The 15617-nt window shown below is 37.9% G+C and overlaps 1 protein-coding gene across 1 annotated transcript in view; it reads right to left on the bottom strand.

The window, feature by feature from the left end:
* The window catches only part of dpf1 (double PHD fingers 1), a 64182-nt gene that overhangs the window by 28855 nt on the left and 19710 nt on the right, over nt 1–15617 (bottom strand). The window contains exons 4-8 of the mRNA XM_032545518.1: nt 14575–14682; nt 13562–13689; nt 10084–10173; nt 9174–9252; nt 6895–7026 (exon numbers count right to left, since the gene is read on the bottom strand). Coding sequence (XP_032401409.1) covers nt 6895–7026; nt 9174–9252; nt 10084–10173; nt 13562–13689; nt 14575–14682 — 537 coding nt within the window. The remainder of the gene's footprint in view (nt 1–6894; nt 7027–9173; nt 9253–10083; nt 10174–13561; nt 13690–14574; nt 14683–15617) is intronic.

Genomic DNA, 15617 nt, shown 5'->3' with positions numbered 1-15617 from the left:
TGGGTTTATTCTCACCAATCAGGAGGAATTGAATGCAAAAATATGCTGGCTGGAAACAAGAGACACATTGAGAAATTGATGATTATCAGCTTGATCAACCATGACTGGCTGGTCGGAAACTCAATTTCACAATTAATCAGTGAACCCACCACATTTGAGCACATTCAACAGCACTCTTAAGTGAGAATGTTGTTACTGAAGACTCAAAATACTTGTCAGAAGCATTAATAAAATGTTGTACTGGTATACTTCTTTCATTGAAAATACAGGGCCCAAGCCAAATTACTGATTTATTGATTCCCAAACTTTACACTTTACACATAAAAGCGCCTTTCTTCTGGCAACTTTTCTCCTGACTCATCCATTTAATTGCTAGTAAGAGGCATGATTCAAGCAGTGGCAGCACACTTTTGCCAAATCCAATGCTTTGCATTGTGCTTGACAACATAAGCTTTGCGTGTTGCTGCTCATGGAAACCTGCTGACTCTGCAGACGGTTGGTGATGTATGTGCAAATTGTTCCTCAGTATCTTCTGACCCTTCTCTGTGATTTTACATGGCCAACCACTTTGTCACTGAGTTAATTCAATCAATCCCACTTTTTAATAATATCACAAGTATTAAGAATTGGTATTTGCTGCACAGGTTGTATTCTGTCGAAGTATTACACTGTGAATGATTCTTCTGTAAATCTTTGTAGAAGTAGTTTTCATACCAGGTGCTGATATTTATACATCTGTGCCCATGAAAGTTATTGAAACTCCTGAATTCATTGGTTAAGATGGGTAACTGATTACTTTTGGTAATGTAATAACACTAAAGGGAAACATACCACATGTCCAAGGACCATTGATACTAATTGGGTACTGTTAGTTTTAGTTTTGCAACATTGTTTCTCATAGATCCAGCCTGATTGAAAAATGTCCTCTATTTGACTGTTTGTAGACAGTAGGTAGAGGACAGGAACGCCATTTTAAAAACACAAGGCAGAAAAGTGAAAAGGAGGGGGGACATAATAACCCTCAATGTTGAGAAGGTACAGAGGGAAACTGACCTTCAAAGGGCTCAATTACATGTAGCACACACACAGATAGGAACTGGAAGTTGGGCATGATTGGCCGTATGGTACATTTGCACAACTAGCTGGCAGAATCACACACACAAAGATGTTAATGCATGTGTATGCAGAGTGTGTGTGTGTTTTCCAAAGCACACATGCAAATAAACACACAAGAATTCAGTATCCCTGCTGCTGCACACTGTAGGACCGTCTGTCCGTCCAGATAAAGTGGGCTCTGAATCTCAGTTCTGATTTGAGAAAGGGAGGGAGGTATTTGATGACAACTGCACCCCCATCCTCCTCTTCCTCTTTCCTATCCTCCCGCCATTTTTTGTTTTCAATATACTTTGGTCTCAGTCATACCAGGATGTCCCTCAGTTTGTAACCTTTTCCTCAGATTTCCCTAACATTCCGATCCATACCTATAAAACCAATTTACAGGTGTGGCGCTGCAGGTCCGACCTCCAGCATAAGCACCCCCCGCCACCGCCACTACTACATCTCCACAGACACCTCCTCTTTGTCTTCTACCCCCACCCCTCCCAACATCACATCAATGCCAAAAGAGACCTCCACACCTCCACCCTACCCTCTCTCCCTCCCTCTACACCTCCAACCTCTTCTTCTCCTGTTTGGGAGCAAAAGGAAAAAAACACTATATGTGGTGCAGTCATGAATTTTAATGCCGCTGCTCAGTCTGAGTAAACACTACATTGGCAAGCATTCAGATATATATGGGCGATGTTCGTAATGGTGGCTGATTTCAGAGACATTAGATGCGAAACAAAGAAGAAAATAATTGTGAGGGGAGCCAAAGCTGATTGATGAAGCAAAACACGGGGAGACTAAATGGAAAATGGGAGAGGCAGGAAGGGAAGGAGGAAGGGGAGAAGAAAGTAGTGAAAGATGGACCAAGAGAATGAAGGAAAATCTCATCTCCTTGTGGAATAATCCGCCATTTATCACACTGATGGTAAGGAACAGGAAGGGAACGCTTCAGAAACGATAAGTTTCTGTAAGTATCAGCTCACACTCCTGTTGCGGTAGCTGCATACATACTATAGTGTCTAGACAGCCAGCATATAGCATAAATTATGCATGCAGGTTTTGCTCTGAACTAACAGATATATTAATATTATTACACATGTGGCGATATATAGAAGGGTGGACCGCTCAGCAGATTGGGTTAATGCGTATTGACGAATACACATTCACATCAGGGCACCCACACATGCACACCCACACGCCTTGCACCTTGCAAATAAATGTGCACGTACACACACTGCCACCCTCCAAAAATGGCTAAGCTTCCTTTTTCATTTCAGCAGAGAAGATTGCATTTTCTGAAGCAGTGTGTGTGTGCGCGTGTGTATTTCTGCGTCAGGAGGGAATATGTGTGTGTGGGGGGGGGGTGTGCGTGTGTGTTGGGCGGGAGCACATTAAGTGATTCAAATGCTGTCTCTCTTGCACTCCTCCAGTGAAGAGACCCAGAACTCCAGCCTGACCATATAAATATATATTTATATAGCCAGGGTCAGTTTGTTGTTTAGGACAGGCCAATTTAAAAGCACACTGCCAATTAAATAACAGGCAGCACAGCTTCAGTCTGGACAATGTTGCAGTGCAGCATACACACAACAGATAGGGTGCGTGTGTGTGCGTGCACTGTGCGTTTATCTGCTCTGAGCAAATTGCTTGCTTTTTAAGACCTTGCAGAACAAAGAAAAGAGATACTCCTTTTTTCAAAATGTCTGCAACTATTTCTGCTGCCTTTCCGCAAAAGAAGACTGTAGCAATTTCACTAAACATTATCAACCAGAGCACAACTTCTCTCAGGACTAATACATTCTGTTTCCCTTAAAGGAGTGATCAAAAACTAACAAAGCCTAAAGACACAAGATAATGGTGAACACAAACCGTAGCGCTGACAGAAAACTGGCCCAGAAAACAAAACATCCCGAAAGATAAAGATTGTTTGCAGATTTGAGCCTGCAGCTGACATGAATGGACTTTAGGGTTTGATTCTAGACTTCCGTGTTTACCAGAATCTGTGTTCTTGTATGTCACTAGAACCTTTTCATAGTCTAAATCAGTGAATACAGAAAAAAAATTTCTAATTTCCACACATCTCTAACATAGAGTTCTACTCAACAGAATACAAAGTTCTGTGTATTGAATTCTAAGTAAATTTCAAGAGATGGTTCTAGATTTACATTGTTGGCAACATTTGTTGGCATCCCTGGTAAAAACATGCAAAAAAACCCAACTTTCTAACAGCACAATAATCCCACCCTTAAAAATTTGATTTGATTGGATTCTTAATAATGAGTGATATTACAAAAAAAAAGCTAAAGCTAAAACATCAGGTGCATCCTACAAGATTCTTAATGCTGTGTTATATTCAGTGTGTTTAGCTACAACCATGCTAGGAACCTACTAATACGACTATAATAGTGTGGTAAAAATAATTTTCAACAGGATTGCAAATTAAAACAAATGAAACTCGGCTCATCACCAAAAACATAAGGGTTTTTATCCTGTTGACAGCGCCAGAAGAATATCTCTATCATGTTAGCCTAAAACTGGCCTAAGGGGAAGAAAGCATTAGTAAACAATATGGTGGATATTCGTTACAACCTCATGATATTATGCACCAGTGAACTAATGGACACTTTGTAAGCTATTGAGCCATGCTGAGAGCGGTAAATGAAAACATACACACACTCAGGGTTTAACTATAAAGAGCGCTATGGATTAAGAGGTCTGTGACAGTATTACTGGTGTTTGTTCTTTAGAACTGGTGAATGTTGTGTGAAGAGTCATTTGTTCTCTCATTAAGTCGGTATGTAACCTTGCAGCTGATTCAACAAGGTTAAAGCATGTTGCATTGATTAGAGTCTTTTTTAAATTACTTGAGGCATTACACTTTAGATACATCTGAAGATACATCTATGATTTTGTTCCTGTGCTAATCCAGGAACAAAATGCAAATATGAGCTCCAAAGTATTTGAAGTTGGTAAATCTAACCCTTTAGAATACGCCTGGCTCCCGGTGTGCCGAATGCTATCTTACAATAACACACCAGGTGCTCAGCCATAGAGCTGTAAGTAGTGAAAATGTTTCCTTGTCTTGGTAACATTATATATAATATAATATATCTTGGTATTTGATGATACTTTCACTTGTAATCTTTTGAAAGCTTGGTTATTATATATGTTTACTAAAATGCATCTGTTGTTTTTTTTTTTTGCTTGGAAAACATACAGCCAGAGCTCGTTATCATCGTCATGTTCTTTTTTAAAAAACTGGTAACAGTATATAATGTTGCTCTGTCTTTTGTTAAAGGGCCAAAAGCACATTTTATGAGCTAGTCAATTGGACGGGAGGACATAGAAGAAAATTTCAGATTTTAGATACATTTGGCATTATTTCTAAAGAGTCTTTAGAGTCTAAAACATTTAACGAGTAAAAACATAAAAGAAATTGTGATTCTGACAATAATATTCTTCCAGAGCTTTAGTTGCCAAGACAGTGGAAACTGGCACAAAGAAAGAAATGTTTAGTTATTCTTGCTTTAAAGTGGCCTCAGAGCAATTACATCAAGAATCAATCAATCAATAAATCAATCAATCAGTAACGGATGTTTCAATGTATCCTTTAATACGGATTAATTCCAAGCTTGCTTAACTTGTGAATTAAAAAGAAATTCAAAGATGAAAACTCAACTAATTAGACAGAAATACATCTTAGGAGACTTAAAGTAAGCTAAAAAATAAAAGCTGAAATAGTTTGAGTTGAACCCTAAACAATGTTTTGACTAAGGATTGTTATACTGTGATGTTATGCATACACTCATTCTGGTGAAATGATCTCAGCTGAAGCTTGGTGTTGTATTTGAAAGTGAAGCGGCACTGATTGTGTTGAATAAACCTCGACTACTTTAATATTAGTCTCTGAGCAAAGTTACACTAGATCGCTGCCATCATCTGTCTGGGAGCAAACGATAAATCCATGACTATGTCTTTTTTTATCTGATGGACATTAGTGGCTGAACAATTCCCAGCTTAAGCAGTTGATCTAAATATAATGTATGTATTCTGAGTCATTGTGGTTCAACAGTCATTAAGGTATTGTCAATGTATCTTTAGTTTGTCTAAATGAAATAAATATACTTTGCACTAATGCAAATTCCAGTTATTAATAAAAGATTTATGCTTTGATTTTTGCCTTGCAAAAGTTTACTCTCAATTATTAATATATCACAAACTTTACCAGATGTACTAAGTTTAGTTCAAATACGTATGGGTGATTTCTGAAGACAATTGGGAACTGAATTTTATTTAGTGGTATCAGATTAAAATTGTCTAAACATGCAAGCCACACTCTTCAGATTTCTAATGTAAACATTTTTGAATGTCATCTATCAATTTCATTTCACTTCACAGTCAGGCGTTATTTTGTGTTGGTCCATCAGATAACACCCAGATGGAATATGTTTGTGGTTGTAGCATGACAGAGGAAGAACATAAAAAATAAAAAAATCAATACTTTTGCATAGCACCGTATGTGAAAAGATTAGATTTTAAATCAGAATTTTTGGATGCTCAGTAACAATAAATAGCATGACACAAAAAGCTGAATTTAAAGTCATACTAATGACAAACAATTGTTTGAAATAAACTTGGCTGCAACTCACTTTGAATGGTTGTAGCAATTGCATCAAATACATTCATCTGACCTTGACTTGCTGTTAAGGAATAGTGTGTGAATTGATATCCTTCAATGTCCAAATAATAAAGGACATTACATATCCTACAAACAAATATGCAGCTATAGGAGTGACTATTATCAGGCAACACTGAATTTGATCAGAGTTGCTGAAATCAAGAGTGAAGAATCTTATTTTTTATCTTCTTTACACCAGATAAAAGGCATGATTTTTTTATGACTGTAATTTATTCATAAATGGTAGTTGTTATAGACATTGTTGTTTCACTGAGGGCTGTCTCAGAGGGTTACCTGCTTGCTTTCAGCAAGCAGGTTGCTTGGATGGCTTTTCTCCAGCTATTTTGGCTTCCTCTTACAGTTTTCTACATCTTTGTTCCCCTGTAATGGACAATGGCTTGTTTATGTGCTACTGTGTTAATGGCGGAAAAACAAATTACTGTTCCAGGAAAACTGTTTATCCTCCACTGGTGGCCATGTTAACTAGCCTGAATACTCATGACAGGCTCTGTTGTAAGGAACTAGCATTAGTATAGTTCCTGATAGCGGAGAGCAAGGGGGAAGGGTGTGAGCAGCACATACACAAAGATGATTGGCAGCACTAAGACCTTCCTCCTGCCTCTGATTAGTTGTTTCTGACAAAAACGATGCATTTCTGCCGATGTCAGCAGAACCACAGGGAGGAGTTAAATTTTTCACAGAGTAAGTGTCTCATGTTATGCTGCCATGGCAGTAACAATTTAGCAAATATGTAAAAAACATATATTTTTTATAAATGTTACATACTGTGGTTTTAACAGGTACCTCTCTCTATTGCCCATTGACCTAATCAACAAAGAGAAGCCTCTGAGAGTGAAAAATTATCTGGTTAACACATAATATGACATAGAAAGAACTGAGGATGCATTCACTGAGGATTTGAGTGAGTTCAACCAAAACACTTCTTCAGGAGAATCATTGGGTCATAACAATATTCTGATTTGGAGACCTTGTTGGAATTAGAGTGAAATCACCTGAATCAGAACTTCTTATATATTGATTCTTAATACATTACACATGCATGATGTGAATAATGGACAAGGACGGACATATTCAGACTGCAGACTCACGCTTGTGGTTGCTCTTGCGTTGAAAGGGAAGTGTGTGTCGCTCCGAGTCCTCTTCACCCTCCTCATCTGCCAGGTGTGTGTGAGTGTAATGGTAGCTCAGCCCAGGACGGTTCTTATATCGCTTGCCACAGACTGCAACACACCCATATGATTTGTGTAAGCCTTGTTTTGAATAATGTTAAAGTTGGAAAAAATCCATGCATTTTCAAAAATGTTATTTTTAGGACATTAAAAAGTCTTCATAATGGTCAACGTTAATATTTTTTAATACTTAGTATGCATCAATGTAACCAGACAGATGTGAAGCGTGATCAGCAGAGTTGATTTTACAACAAAATAAAAATGACAATTCAAGGCTTTTGCCCGAAAGCAAGAATATGTATGATGACATTAAAGCAAGGGGTGGAAGGACAGCTCATGCTACAAAATCTTCCAATATACAGTATAGTAATTCTCACCAAAGAGAAGTTTTTCTCATAAAAACCCTATGCAGAAGTTATATCATCATGTGAATATTTCTGGTGAGAGAAGCTCAAGTTATTATAAAGGCTTTAAAGTGAAGTGCTTTAAGTTTGACAACCTGTTGTATCTGGTAGACATTCTCATTTTGAGGTGAGAAAGAAGGTAGTTCTTGAGTTGAAGTGTTGTGTGGACACACTCCGCTAAGTTCTCGCCTACTGGCTAACATCACTCATTTACATTATCATTAAAGAAACCTCAAGTTTTTTTAGATTTCATAAAAAATAGACATGTCCCCAGAATGACAAATGAGATACAAATGATTTGCAAATGAATCTATCAACCAGATTGTGAGTTGTGAAAACAAAAGATGGGAATTATGTTTCCCAAAAATACGCTTAAATCTAATCTTGTCTCAGGAGCACGATATGTCCTTACACCCCTAAAAATAATGTAAAAATAATAATAATAATGTGCGTATTTACAAAGTTGTGCTTTTACCCATTAAGGTCCCTAATTTTTGAATGCCAACAAGTTAGTGAAGTAAATTTGTTTTTTCTTAAAAGCTCTTGCATTTGTTACTTCAAGGCTGGACTACTATAACTATTTTCTATACAGAAGTTCACAAAATGCCATTGAAAGCCTTCATCTGATGCAAACCACTGCAGCAAGATAAAAATTAAAAAGATCATATTTCTCCCATTTTAGTTTCCCGTCATTGGCTCCCTGTTAAATTCAGAACAGAGTTTAAGATTCTCATTGTCACATCTAAGCCCTTAATAATCAGCTCCATCATACATCAGAGATTTGATTATTCCATATGTTCCTAACAGAGCAATTTGCTCTCAGACTGCAGGTCTAGTGATGGTTCCTAGAGTTTCTCAAAGTCCAACGGGAGGCAGATCCTCCTCTCCTGTGGAACCAGCTCCCAATTTTAGTGCTTGAGACTAACCTTAAAACTTTTCTTTTTGATAAAGCTTACAGCAATGTTTATCCAGTCAATTGAGGTGAGGTAGATCTTTTGGCCAGATACGGCAGGAGAGAATCCAGTCTTTTAAGGAGGTCCTCTATGGCTCTCTCATGTCTCATTCACACAGATAATTATCTTGAACTGTCTCTGTAGTTATGCTGCTGGCCACTTTTCATCACTTTCTTCTTCTACTCTCCAATTTGCATTATTCAATGTTATTGCAATTGCTAAATTGTTGTTTTCTCTCAGTTATTTTTCTCTCCATAGACGCTCCACCTGGTCTGGCATTCTGTTTGGCAGTGGTGCCTTCCAGGAGGAGAGCATAGGTTGAGATAATGCTGTCAACAACTACACATCCTTCCTTTTCTGATATTAACTTTTAATATTACATTAACATAGAAAGTACTTCTATATAATTTATTCTGTTTCTTTTTTGTGCATTCTGCTCTGTCTTCTCAAACCCCTGTGTCAGATGTCCGCTTGCACTGAGCCTGGTTCTGCTGGAGGTTTCTTCCTGTTAAAGGGTAGTATTTCCTCTCCACTTTCACTACATGCATGCTCAGTATGAAAGGTTGCTCTAAATTCAACCTGACACAAGAAATTGTCTGCTGTCAATACCTGCTCATCCAGGAGGAGTGAATGCTGCAAGTCAATGACTCGATGCAATGTACTGGATTTCCTTAGATAAAAACTTTTTTAATGAGATTAATAAACTGATCTTCATGCACTGTTTAATGACTAGGACAAACCAGAATGCATATGTGATTGAATAGAAGTGCCTCAAGATGACATTTGTTGTGAATTGGCATTATGTAATTAAACTGAATTGAATAAAAAACCCAACGCTCACTGTCACAGACGTAAGGCTTATCTCTGTCTTCAATGGCAGGCAGCTCTTGTCTTTTCCTCATTCCTCCAACACCATAGGCCTGTAAACAAACACCCACACAAACACACATGTAAGAACTCTCATGCAAACACATGCAAAGGTAGACACAAAAATGTTTGAACTTCCACACTCTTCACATGTGGCTTGTATGAATAAAACAAAAATATAGAAAGAACATAACAGCACAACGCTCACGAGTCTGTTCAAGTGTCTCTACACACAAACACACACACATGCACGTTTGGATTCTAATCATCTGCTCTCAGTGCAAAGCTACACTTCCAGCAGGAGGGGGCTGATGACACCTAGCAGGGGAGCAACAGTTCCAATTAGCAACCCTGGTGTCTGTGTGTGTGTGTGTCAGAGAGAAACAGTCTGTGTGTATGTGCTGCATGTGTGTGGGATGATTTTCAGAATACATTGTTAACACTTGATTATCCTCCCATAGGATGCGCAAAAAGAGTGGGAAAATAAGACCTCTGTGCTCTAATCAAAGTTGTAAAAAATAGAAAAAAAGAGGTCATCCCAGCGTGATTTAATCTCTAGATCTGTTTGCTTTTAATCGGGCCAAGTCCTGCGTTGTCAGAAGAAATCTCATTACATTAGTGTGGTATGCAGAGGACTGACAAATGATTACATGTCACACTGTGAGAAGGAAGACTCCAATGTACTCTAGTTTAGAGCCTGGAAACACAGAGGTCACTGTTTGTCTCATCACTGTTTAACTCTGAGCTCTGGCTGGCCTATTTTTCTTATATTGACCTCACTTTCTCACACAGACAGCCAACCAGGCACTCTGTAATCACATGAAAACTGACCATCATGTGGAAACTTGGAGAAAAAATAGTCTGAAATGTCATTGCTGTCCTACCCGTGCTTTGGTACGGTTCTTGCGCTTCGGTACGTCTTCCTCCATGTCGTCCACCTCCAGCTCATGAGGAAAATCCCCAACAAGCAGCTTCTATAAAATGAGAGAAAGGTGGACTATCAAAAAGGACTCTTATCCTTGCTGTAATAACAGAGCTGCAGCACAGGTCAGCTCAACCTACACAGGACAAAGAAATGACAAGTGTAATTTACTCCTTTATTGCAATTACACTGCTGTCTCCTTTCTACAGCAGATATGCAGCATTCAAATCTGTAAAAAGCCTTAAAATACATGTATATTTTAACATATAGGTATACTCTCACACTGGAAAAAAACAATAGAATAAGCATATATTTCATTATTTGTACGTTGAAAAATGCCTTTAAAATAAATGTACTAGAAACATTTTTTTTCCAATTTATATTACTTCCATTTACTTTTTAAACTTGATTTAAGTTTTTAGAAATTTCTAATTAGTAATTGTAATTTCCAGCTTCACTGGAGTATAAATATGACATGAAACTTGGGTCCATTTCTTTTAGCCACTGGCAATTCTTCTGGCAGTGCTCCCTGATTTATCATGTACAAGATGGTAAGGAAGGTAAAAAAAAAAAATTTTAAAAAGTTTCCGAAGCTCACTGAAATAGATCTGAGGCAGAAAGAGGTTTATTTAAGTCCCCCTATCTAGATGCCAGAAAATTTACTACACATTTTACTACACGCCACTGGGACTTCAACTGGAACCATGCAATTTGATTAGATGAGACTATAAGTGAACTTTTTGGCAAAAAAAATACTTCACTTTGGTCAAAAACTATAGAACAAATATGTCGATCTGTGATGCTGTTGTCCAGTGGGTGACACAGGTTTCCACAATTAATAGCAGCCACACAGGCACACCCACTAGAAGGAAACAAACACACCCAGTATATCACTTTTATTCTATTGGCTGAGAGGTTGCCAGGCGACGGTACTTTTTTGTTCCAAGTGCTAGCAGAAAATAATTTGCAAGCGAAGCAAGCGGCAAGCGGAGATTTGCTCTGAGCAAAGACAAGTTTTGAGAGTAAGGAGAAAGGTTTGAGAAATCAGTGAATATTAGAAAGAGAGCAGAAGTTTTGAGTACGAGCATTACAAGTTTTGAGAAGACATGAAGTTCTGCTTTCAAGCTGAAAATGTAAGCTCAAGTATTAAAAGTTTTGAGTACAAAAGACATAAAATTCTGCATTCAGAATGAAAATGTGTGCTCTCGAATTATGGCGGAAAAATTCCCCTCTATTTCTGTTCAGAAACTGATGGGAACACCATTGAGTCTCTCAACAAGAAAATAGACTCAACTGATCAAATCAGCACAGAAATATTACTTCAGACAGAAAATCAACCTTTCCTCCGTGTTCATCTGAACACCTAAACCTAAACCATACAGAAAATTTAGATGAGCTGAAGAGACGTGAGCATAAGAGGGGATCCAGGGTTATATTTGCTTTGTGTCATACCGCTTCATTCCACTCTACCTGCTATGTGTGCTACACTTCACAGTTCAGTTTAAAGTTCAGTATCAGGTTTGCTTTTATCTACTGAGTTGGATCAAGGTCAAACTATTGGTGGGACAAACTCAGCGTCCTTGGTGTGAAACAAAAGATGAATATGTGGAAAAGAACCTCATGTCTATTATTAAGCATAGTGGAAGATCTGTGACGCTGTGGGCATGTTTATCTTCGGAAAACATGCCCACAGTAAAGATGCATTAAAGACGCCATCTTTAATAGCATCCTTAAAGATGTCAACATTAACTATTTAAAATACCAGTATATTGGGCCTTCATCATGAGTGATCTAAAACATGGCAAATTCAACACAGAATTGCTTCAACAGAAAAAAATAAATGTTCTTTCATTGTTACAATATTTACCAATGTGCATCCTGTAGCTTATTGTTTCCTCTCTGCTTATCTTTAGTTTATTTTTTAAATTATGTTTATTTATAAAGCTCCTTCCATTCTCATGTTTTGGTGTTTATTAACAATAAAGAAGCCTGCTTCAGCTTTTTTCACTGAGTTTGTTCTTTTTTTAATTTTGATATTGAGTGTAGCTGCCTGATGATCAAGAAAAGAATGAGGTGTGAATGAAATGTTTTGAAACATAAATATTGATGCACTATAAAATGTGATGTTTTTTCAAACTATTGTGGAGAAAAAACACATGATCGCTGAGAGAGGAAAGTACAGATATTAATTATAATTTAGCAATTTCACCAACTTCAGGTAAAAAAAAATAAACATTCTCAACTTTCCCTTTTCTATAACTATTTCCATGTTTAGATGGAAGGCAGTGGCATGTTGCTGAATGAAAAACATTCCAGTAAACCACTGGTTCTGTAACTTGGCTTCACTTCAATGAACTAAAGCCAGCTGGTGCTGGAGCTCACCTTGACCCTAGTTTCTCAAAAAGCTTCCTGCAGTTAAAATGGAGAACTTGAAAACAAGTTTAAGCACAGAAGCATTAAGTGTAACATCATGAAAACAAGTGATACCACCTTTGCTCACGTTTGATATTTGTTGTTGTGTGCCCTCGGTTAAACGGACTCAGAATTAGGTTGCAGATTATCTAGTATAAAACGAGGGTGGTTGTTCCATAAAAAGAAGGATAAAACCAAGCTCCAGATGCAGACACATCCTGTTTTAGGTCAAGCTCCAAAAACATGAGTTCTTACGCCTGCTGTAAAAGAAATTGATGGCCTCTTTTATCAGACTCCTGTGCGTCCTAAATATCCACCGTCTGTGTAGGGCCCATTCCATGAATAATCCCAGCATTGGGTGTAAAAATAGTTGAGTGGCCCTTTTCATTTTTGGGGATTTTTGTCACCACTTTGGAACAATGCTGGCTTTATCTCATGATCAGTAAAGTAAATGTGATAAATGAGCAATTTGTTAATGTCAGACTCCTTATAAATGGAGAATAATTGTAATGGAGGAAGAGTAAAGAGTGGACATGGAGCTTTTGGAGGGCACAGGGTAGTGCCTGCCTGGAGACAGGGGAAGCCCTGGATTAGGTGCCTTAAACACAGATTTAACACTCAAAGGGGCAATGCAAGCTTTTATCTCTAAAGTCCTAATCAATTAGCCATTCGTCTGAGCTACTTTGTAAGACTATGGGAAATATTCTAGAGTTTATTCTAGGTATAAACAAATAGATTTTTAATGGGTGCTTCATACGGAGATTTTCAGACTTCTAACCGAGTGGAAGTCTGAAGCACGTGCCAGTGCACAGACAGCCCGCAGGGAGCGATCAGAGCCACAGGAGGCTGTGTCAGCACCAGAACACATTCTCCAGGAAACAAAGGCAATGACAGACAAAGACGCACAAACACAGGCAGATAAAAAGACAGAGATGCTGTACTATCAGAAACAACACAGTAAAACACAAAGAACAAAACAGAAAAGGAGAAAAATTTAGAAAAGGAAGGAAAAGGACGCAGAGCCCCACCTGACATTCACTCATTGGCTCCTCTTCCTTGGTCTCCACCTTCTTGTCCAGCGTCTCCCCAGCAAGCAGCGACTCCAGGACGGGGCCGTCTGGGATGCCCCCCTCCTTCTTTAGAGAGGTCTCATAGTCTGGACATTTATAAGGCAATCAATGTTAGTTAGTAGATCTCAAGTAAAAGTGAATGTGAATAGGTGAGCTGATGGAAACTGGAGTTAGCTGGTTCAGGAAACAAGGAACGTTACTGTACAGGCATTAAAAACAGTTAACTGCATAATGAAATTATAAAGGCAGTTTGTGGATTCTCTACTAGAGAAATGTCAGTTCCTTCTCAAAAACAGGCAACAGATCAATAAATAAGTAAATAAATTACAATGTAAAGCAAATCACATTTTGTAATATCAGTGTATTTTATTGGGATTTTCCATGACTAACACAAAGTCATGCATGATTGTGAAGTGAAAAAAAATGGATGCATGATTTTTAAATATTTTAATTCTTAAAAAGCTGAAAAGTGTGACTTGTAATGTTGCCCCCTGTGAACAGCAACTGAACAGTACTGTTCAAAATCCAGATTTTGGGGGGGGGGGTTGCAACCAAATCTGTGTTAAACTTCTCCACTGCGTTATCAATGACCTGTCTGCTGACCTGTTGTTCTTCATGATGCTGTTTGTTCTCTAACAAACCCCTGAAACTTTCATAGAACAGCTGATATCAATGCTGAGATTAAGTTACAAACAAGTGGAATTGGAGTTTGTTTAGCGGTATCAGATGGTTAAGCACCAATTTCATGTTTTATTTGGACATTTGTTGAAAACCATGTAACAACATCTATTTGTGTTGGCCTATCACATAGAATCCTAATAAAACATGCAGTCGTCTGTGGTTGCAATATGACAAAGAGTGTAAAAGTGAAGGCAAGTCATGATATACAGCAAAGAGGTATATGAGGGTGTTTTATTTATTTTGGTTAGTGTAATAAATTCCGAAAATGCGCTGTCCTGTCTCTTACTCACCAATTTTGAATTCGATAGGTAGAAGCCGTGGGTCCTCCAAGATGTTTAGCCGTCTCTTCTTGCGCCAGCAGCGAGCAGGATACGTATACAGCTGACCAGGAGCATGACCTGAAACGCAGTATGTTTCACCGCAGGTTAGAAAAAATAGCATAAACCTAATTTAACTTTTAAAACATGACTTAAATTAAAGTTTAACTGTAAGTGCTAAACTCTCAAAGCACAAGTTTCTAGTGGCAGCCAACAAACACATGCACACAACAGTATTCCTCCTAAGAGTAGTTGGTGCCAACGGCACATCATTGCCTACAGGGGTGTCTGAATTGCTGCCAAAATACATTGACGTTACAGAAAAAGAAGAAGCGCAGAGGAAATACCCTTTGGGGAAAGCTGGAAACTTGTGAGAGGGAGGGAAAAGAGAAAACGCCTTGGAAAAAAAAGGTTCTAGAGAGAGTGAACATAAGAAAGAGAAATGGGATAAGGACAGAAAAAATTGGGAGACAAATGAGTGGAGAGAGTAGCTGTAAACACACCAGGGGTCTGCACTCTTGACCAACAATTATATGTAAGGCGATGGTTTTAAAATTGATTGCTAGTTTTTGTATTTCCTTTGTTGCTTTTTATGAATTCTTTGTGTATAACAAAAAATTTGTGGGATGAAAAATTAATCATGATTTATCAATTATGAAAATAATTGTCAACTAATTTAATATTTGATTAATTGTTGACTTAAATATACAGACTCAAAAAAAGCCAGGAAATTTGCTGAAAGAACAAAACAGTCAGAGCAGCAATTATGCTAGCCTGGTAAAAAAATAATAAAAAAAACAGCCCCTTGTTTTACGCTATTTGCGTCATACAGAAGGTCTGGATACTCAGAGCTGAGAAACGAATACTTCAGGAGGTGTGGACTCCCTTAATAATAAACATATTCATTTAAAACTGCTTATTGTGTTTTCTTATGTTGACTAAGATTTAAATTGGTTTGATATTCTGAAATAATGAAGTGTGACAAACATGCAAACACTAGGAAATCGGGAAGAGAC

Source organism: Xiphophorus hellerii, chromosome 18, assembly GCF_003331165.1.
Source record: "Xiphophorus hellerii strain 12219 chromosome 18, Xiphophorus_hellerii-4.1, whole genome shotgun sequence".
In the NCBI taxonomy this organism is placed as follows: domain Eukaryota; kingdom Metazoa; phylum Chordata; class Actinopteri; order Cyprinodontiformes; family Poeciliidae; genus Xiphophorus; species Xiphophorus hellerii.
The sequence above is the reverse complement of the archived record's forward strand: the minus strand, read 5'-3'. Positions and strand labels throughout refer to the sequence as shown.